The 7,057-nt window shown below is 53.6% G+C and overlaps 1 protein-coding gene across 1 annotated transcript; it reads right to left on the bottom strand.

Moving 5' to 3' along the window:
* Positions 1 to 894: 894 nt before the first annotated feature.
* CHAC1 (ChaC glutathione specific gamma-glutamylcyclotransferase 1) lies at positions 895 to 6,184 on the bottom strand. The gene is made up of 3 exons (XM_003826604.5): positions 3,588 to 6,184; positions 3,137 to 3,172; positions 895 to 2,032 (listed from the first exon to the last, which is right to left on the bottom strand). The coding sequence occupies exons 1-3, from the start codon at positions 3,942 to 3,944 to the stop codon at positions 1,631 to 1,633; spliced, it is 795 nt and encodes a 264-aa protein (XP_003826652.2). The 5' UTR covers positions 3,945 to 6,184; the 3' UTR covers positions 895 to 1,630.
* Positions 6,185 to 7,057: the final 873 nt, after the last annotated feature.

Raw genomic sequence — 7,057 nt, 5'->3', positions numbered from 1 at the left:
TCCAGGCTGGTCTCAAATTCCTGCGCTCAAGTGATTCTCCCACCTTGGCCTCCCAAAGTAGTGGGATTACAGGCATGAGCCACCACACCCAGCCCTTGGCCTCAAGCTCTTCTGCTGCTAGAGCCTGTCATTTTGGCTCTGCCCCATTCTGCAAGTCCAGGGATTGAGTAGCACTAAGAGGCCACTCCTGATGAGGAGCTCAGGCCCAGGCTGAGATCCTGGAGCTGTGATCTGTCCCCAAGGGCTAGACAAGAACATCTGGGGACAGGCAGGGGGTAAACTTGGGGCCCGCATTCCAGTGTGGGTAAACCAGGGCAGGTGATGGCAATGGGGAAGGCACAGGCAACACCACACTCCCGGAGGCAACAGTGAGCACTCAGACTCTGAAAGTAAAAGGGACACCAGGTCCTCCAGGCTACAGGTCCCTGCCATTAGCCTTGCCTTAGAAGTTGTCATCACCCTACCCTAACCCACGTGCTCCTTTAGCAGGACACCAGGGTTCTGGCCTAGCTGTTAGGAAGAGGCAGCCGCTGGCCCTGCAGCTGGAGGAAGAGCTGGTCTGAGCTCCAAGCCTGCCAGCCTCCTTGGGGCAGCTGGGCAGGATGAGACAGAGTCCAGGTTGGTGGCAAGGACACTGCTCACAGGGCTGCCAAGTAGAGCATGAGCTGAATTCTGCACAACTCAGGGGGCACTATTTGCATGCGTAAGGCATGAACTGTACCCATGAGAGTGATGTCACCTGCTAATTCTGCCTGCCCAGCTGCCCCTCCTGGGGAGAGAGGGAAGGAGAGGAAGAGGGAGCCCTTTCCCCTCTTAGGAGCCTTCCAGGGCATCACCACCTCACTTGCCCCAAACCCCCATCTGAGAAAGAACCACATGCCAGCACAGCACAGATAAAGAGATAGTTTTATGGGTAACAGTATGGGACAGACTGGGAAGGTTGCCAGGGCCTGTAGTGATGAGCTTCCCAGGAATAGACCAACACACAGGCAGGAGTGGCCCAGACAGACAAGTAGATAGACAGACAGACAGAGGGACAAGAAAACAACCAAGTGGGTAAGAGGCCCAGGCCAGGCTCAGCAGCTGTGTCCAGGCATCAGCTCCAGCTCTGCTCTGGGGAACTGGTGGAGGAGAAGGGCTGGCCGGGGCCTCAGGTTACAGGGCTCCTTCTCCTCATGCCCTACTATCCCTCATCCAGCCTGCTGGGATCCTTGGCAGGTGGAATTCCCAGGGCTATGGATGGCTGGGCTGAGTGAGCAGAGGATCGAGGCTCTTGGAGACTCCCTGGGGAGGTGGAGGCCTGGGTGGTGTGGGGTTAGCAGCAGCACTGGGGGGAATCTGGTCAAGTTCCAGGATGGGGCCACTGCTCAGCAGGGCCCCTGTGTCCAGGGCAGGCCCTCCGCCTGCCCACCACACCAACATGGTGCAATAAATAAAGTTTCAAGTAGTAAGTCAATGTCAAGCAGGAAAGCTGCAGGCTGGCAGACAGGCAGGGACTGAGAAAGAGAAGCCTCCAGCCACCCATCATATCTGCTCAGTGGGCTCAAGCGGTCGCAAGTCTGTCTTGTGCACTGGAGTGGGTGTCTGGCCCTGATGTCCACATGAGCACTCCCCGCAGGGGCTCAGCCCCTCACACCAGCGCCAGAGCCTGCTCGGTGGGGCAGAAGCAGGGCAACATGGTGCCCACAGCGTCCACGATGGCTGCCAGGTGCTCGTCCTGCGCCTGAGGCCCACAGAGCTGCATGAAGTCTGCCAGACGCAGCAAGTATTCAAGGTTGTGGCCGGAGAAGCCCCGGCAGGCCAGGATCTGCGTGGCAATGGCCTCTTCAGGCGCAGGGCCCAGGTAACCAGGGTTCTGTGGGGTGGCCACATAGGCCAATGCCTTCAGTGGTTGGTCAGGAGCATCTTGGGGATAGAAGGTGACCTCCTTGGTATCGTAGCCACCAAGCACTGCCTCTCGCACATTCAGGTACTTCAGGGCCTTGCTTACCTGCTCCCCTTGCACTTGGTATGCCACGCCCCAAGTGCAGCCCTGGGAAGAAATAGGGACACCTGGGGTCAGTCATGACAGCTCCTTGCTGCTCCCTCTCCTATCCTAACATGCCACCCCCACCCAGGACTGTGCTCTATAAGGGAGGCTGTGGTCGGCTGATGAGCCATCTGGTGGCAGTACCTCAAGCCCTTGTACTCTCTTTGTTAAGAACAGTTGAAAGGCCAGGTGTGGTGGCTCATGCTTGTAATCCCAACACTTTGAGAGGCCAAGGCAGGTGGATCACTTCAGGTCAGGTGTTCGAGACCGGCCTGGCCAAAATGGTGAAACCCCATCTCTACTAAAAATACAAAAATTAGCCAGGCATGGTGGCGTACGCCTGTAACCCAGCTACTCGGGAGGGTGAGGCAGTAGAATCGTTTGAACCCAGGAGGTGGAGGTTGCAGTGACTTCAGCCTGGGTGACAAGGGCAAGACTCCGTCTTAAAAAAAAAAAAAAAAAAAATACTTGAGGCCAGGTGCAGTAGCTCATGCCTGTAATCCCAGCATTTTGGGAGGCTGAGGGCGGGCAGATCACTTGAGATCAGGAGTTCCAGACCAGCCTGGCCAATATGGTGAAACTCCATCTCTACTAAAAATACAAAAATTAGCTGAGTGTGGTAGCGCATGCCTGTAATCCCAGCTACTCGGGAGGCTGAGGTGGGAGAATCGCTTGAATCTGGAAGGCAGATGTTGCAGTGAGCCAAGATTGCATCACTGCACTCCAGCCTGGGCAACAGAGCAAGACTCTGTCTCAAAAACAAACAAGCAAAACAACAACAACAACAACAAAAAACAGTTGACAAAGTGGTCTAGTACCAGGGAAGACAGGATTCCTCCTCAAAGTGTGGTCCAGGATGTGGTGGCATCACCTGTAAGCTAGTTAGGAATGCTGTGTCTCAGGACCCACTCTCATGCTACTGAACTAAAATCTGCATTCTAACAAGATCCTCATGTGATTTGGTGAGAAGCACTGAGCTAGAACACGTTTCTACTCTGCCAGAGAAGCATCAGACAGAGCTAGCCTGCAGCCAAGAGCCTATGAGCTCTATCTGCTGGTCCCCCTTCACACTGGGCCAGGGTTCCCCTTCATGATTCAGGCACTTACCTCATGATCTTCAAGGAGCGTCACCACACGGCCAGGCTAGGGAGGGAAGAAATATTTTGAAATAGACAAGTTAGAAATCAGCTCTGCCATCAGCAAGGAAACCTTTATCAATCCCGCTGACCCGGGCCTCCAAGTGCCCCGCTCTGCATGCTGAGTCCCATTCATGCAGGGGAAGGTGGGGGAGCGATGCACGGATGTAGGAGAAACGTCCAGAAACACTGACAGATGTCAGTGGTCCCAGTTGGTGATCAACACAGGGATCCACAGGTTCACAGACTCCAGCCATCACAGTGATGCACTGGGCACATACATTTAAATGAGCCACAAACCCCAGACACAGGTTTACACATTTCTTTCTATTGGCCCAGAGAGCCCCGGACATTCCAGGGCACTGGCGCCCAGTATCCCGCCCCCAACCCCCTCACTCCCCTGGGCACGGTTGGATGCTCACCATCTTGTCGCTGCCCCGATGGAAGGTGTCTCCCTGCCAGAAACGGCGGCTGTAGCCGCGCACGAAGCCCACACGGCTGTCGCTGTAGGTGAAGTCGGGCCTCCACACCAGGGAGCCGTATCCGAAAATCCACAGCGCTTGAGGGTCGCCGTCGTTTCGGGGGAACTGAGCGGACGGCGTAGGGGACTGCGAGGCGGGCGGGGTGTTCGGGGCTGCAGACTCCTGCTTCATGGTGCCTGGCACAGGGATAGGCCCAGGCGGCCTCCGGGGCTGGTCTCCGGCGTGGGCACGGAAAGACCGACGGACGCACACACCTGGCCTGGCACCGCTCGGTAGCTCCAGCTGAGCGCCCCCCATGGAGGCGCCCTTTAAACCCTCTTGCCGGGAGACCACGCCCACCGCGGCCAGCTGCCGCGGTGATTGGGGTGGGGCAAATCCCCTTTTGGCCAATCAACTTCGGATGCTGCTTCTCACTTAACCGCGCCGCGGGCCCAGCGCGCCCGCTGATTGGTTCAGCTCCACCTCTGTGGCAAACCTGGCTGGAGTGATGCAACGGCAGGGGAGGTTTCTCCAGCGCCGGCATGCAGCAAGGGCGCCTCGGATTGCGTCAGGCGGCGGGCAGGGGGCACCCGCCGGGCCCAGGGCGGGCACCGGGCGAGCGTCTCCCCAGCCGCCCCCTCATGGCCTGGGCCCCTTGGAGGTACGGCGAGCGAGTCCCAGGCGGTGTCTGCCCAGCCTTGCCGCTAGTGCATCTGGCCGAGTCCCTGCCAGCCTAGGCGGCACAGACTCAGTCCCAAGTCGAGTCCAGGGCACGTCCAGAAGGAGCGCTCTGGGCGTCGTAAACTTCCGTCTCTGGGGCCCCTCCTGAGATCATGCACTGCGGGAAAGCTGTCGGAGGCACCGTCCGCATTCCGCTCAAGTGCCTCACGCCGTTGGCCATTGTGAGCAAATGGAGAAACTGGGCCATGGGGGCTGCAGGGGGTTCTGCAGAGACTGCGGGGCTGAGTTAGGTAGGCCAGGCGCCCGGAGCTTGCAGGCCTCACATGGGCTACGCCCCGGACCAGGTGTGGGACCCCTCGAGCCCAGGTAGGCTCGGGGAAGAGCCTGTTAGAGCGCTTGGACCGACCGGCAGTCACTTTGGAGGTGGTGGCTACACCTGCAGAGAAAGGCTATAAAGATGCAAAAGCCAGGCTAGTCTTGCCCCCAAGGCGATGGGTTTAATTCTTCCTGGACGTGAGATTTTGCAGCAATGATTAATCCATAGGCACAAGGTTCCGGGAGCAGCGGGCAAGGAGGGCCCAGTGAGGCCCCCACAAGACTATGGCCAGCTACTGGTCTTCTCCCTCGGCTTCTGGCCTCCCAGCCGAGTCCACAGGCCGCCGGGGGTTGACTCAATACGCAGCAAGGGACTGCCCTCAGGGGATGTCACTGACTGTAAAAGGGAAACAGAGGCAGCTGAAGGCCTTCTCTCTAAACTGGCCAGGAGATGGCTGGCAGGGGAAATGTGCAACATGGCTTCTCATTCGATTCTAATTCAATATTTAAACTAAACGTGATCTTCACACTTCACATATTCATTCCGAAGGTGTCGCAGACATAAGTGGGAAACTTGCGCAACAGTGTGTATAGTACAAAGCTATTTCTTTAAAAACAAAAAGTATTCGTGTAATAAATAATCTGGAAGAATATACCTAAACAGTTAGCAGAGGCTGGCACCAGAGGAGGACTTTCAGTATCAAACTTAAACAGTAATGAAAAAGTCTGGATTTTTACAAGGAGCATGAATTACTTTTCCAATCAGGAAAAAAAAAAATTACCAGCAAATGGTCCTTTCTGGTTATTCCTTTCTTTTTCGCTTTCTCTCCATTTCCCACATTCAGTCTCCCTCTTCTCTTCTATCCTGTCCCCTTTCGTTCATATGAGCACCTCCTTTGTTGGTAGCTTCTTAGAAGAATGTCCTCTTCCACTCACCAGCTGTGGGTTGTAGTCCGGGAAGTGGGAAACTGGTATCCACATATTGCTGAAGTATCTGAATTGGCACAAACAACCCTTTGAGAAAGCAGCTTGGTGATACAAATCAAGAATCACAAAATATCCCTGCCCTTTGACCCAATACTCCTTCAGGAAATTATTCAAAATACGGGAAAAGCCATATGCCTGAAGATTTTCAATGCATTGTTACTTTTTTTTTTTTTGAGGTGGAGTCTCTCTCTGTTGCCCAGGCTGGAGTGCAGTGGCACAATCTCGGCTCACTGCAACCTCCGCCTCCCAGGTTCAAGCGATTCTCCTGCCTTAGCCTCCCGAGTAGCTGGGACTACAGGCACCTGCCACCACGCCCGGATAATTTTTGTATTTTTAGTAGACACGAGGTTTCGCCATATTGGCCAGGCTGATCTCAAACTCCTGATTTTGTGATCCGCCCACCTTGGCCTCCCAAAGTGCTGAGATTACAGGCGTGAGCTACCACACCCGACGATTACATATTATAGCAAAAACAAAAGAAGAAAAACTACTTAAATATCCAAAATTAGCTAAATGTTTAAGGAAATTATGTCAATTTACCATTCACATGACAGAAAAATGCGCACACACACACACACACAAACACAAAGAAAACAACCGAAATACCCAGCAATAGATAATTAGTTACATAAATATGATATAGTCCATTAAATTTGTGCAGACATTAGAAACAATATGTATGTTGGGCCGGGTGCAGTGGCTCACGCCAGTAGTCTTAGCACTATGGGAGGCCAAGGTGGGCAGACTGCCTGAGCTCAGGAGTTCGAGACCAGCCTGGGCAACATGGTGAAACCCCGTCTCTTCTAAAAATACAAAAAAAATTAGCCGGGCATGGTGGCAGGTGCCTGAAATCCCAGTTACTCGGGAGGCTGAGGCAGGAGAATTGCTTCAACCCAGGAGGCAGAGGTTGCAGTGAGCCAAGATCCCACCACTGCAGTCCAGCCTGGGCAACAGAGCACGACTTTGTCTCGGGAAACAAACAAACAAAACAAACAAAAAAAATGTACTAAAAATGTGTATGATTGCATATTAAGGCAAAAATGCAAAATATAAATTTTCACATGTACTATGATTAAAACTTAAAAACAGTAACAATAAAGATAGGGAGGCAGCAAATACTAGTGTGTTGGGATTGTGAGCAATTCTTTCCTCTATTTTCCAAGTTTTATGAAAAGTAATTTTTAAATAATAATAAGTTAATTTTTGCTGGGCGTGGTGGTTCACACCTGTAATCTCAGCACTTTGGGAGGCCAAGCAGGAGGATCACTTGAGCTCAGGAGTTTGAGACCAGCCTGGGAAACATAATGAAACCTCATCTCTACAAAAAAATGTTTAAAAATTAGCCGGGCTTAGCAACATGCACCTGTAGTCCCAGCTACTCAGGAGACCGAGGCAGGAGGGTTGCTTGAGCCCAGGAGGTCAAGGCTGTAGTGAGCCATGATTGTGCC

Source organism: Pan paniscus, chromosome 16 (genome assembly GCF_029289425.2).
Source record: "Pan paniscus chromosome 16, NHGRI_mPanPan1-v2.0_pri, whole genome shotgun sequence".
Classification (NCBI taxonomy): Eukaryota; Metazoa; Chordata; class Mammalia; order Primates; family Hominidae; genus Pan; species Pan paniscus.
This window is presented reverse-complemented; position numbering and strand designations above follow the sequence as displayed.

What these genes read in the sequence shown, in the direction of transcription:
- CHAC1 (XM_003826604.5), bottom strand. Translation starts at nt 3,944, where the DNA reads ATGGGGGGCGCTCAGCTGGAGCTACCGAGCGGTGCCAGGCCAGGTGTG. An exon ending in ATCGGGGCAGCGACAAGATG is followed by an intron (nt 3,173 to 3,587) that starts GTGAGCATCCAA and finishes TTCCCTCCCTAG; the next exon opens with CCTGGCCGTGTGGTGACGCT. An exon ending in CGCTCCTTGAAGATCATGAG is followed by an intron (nt 2,033 to 3,136) that starts GTAAGTGCCTGA and finishes ATTTCTTCCCAG; the next exon opens with GGCTGCACTTGGGGCGTGGC.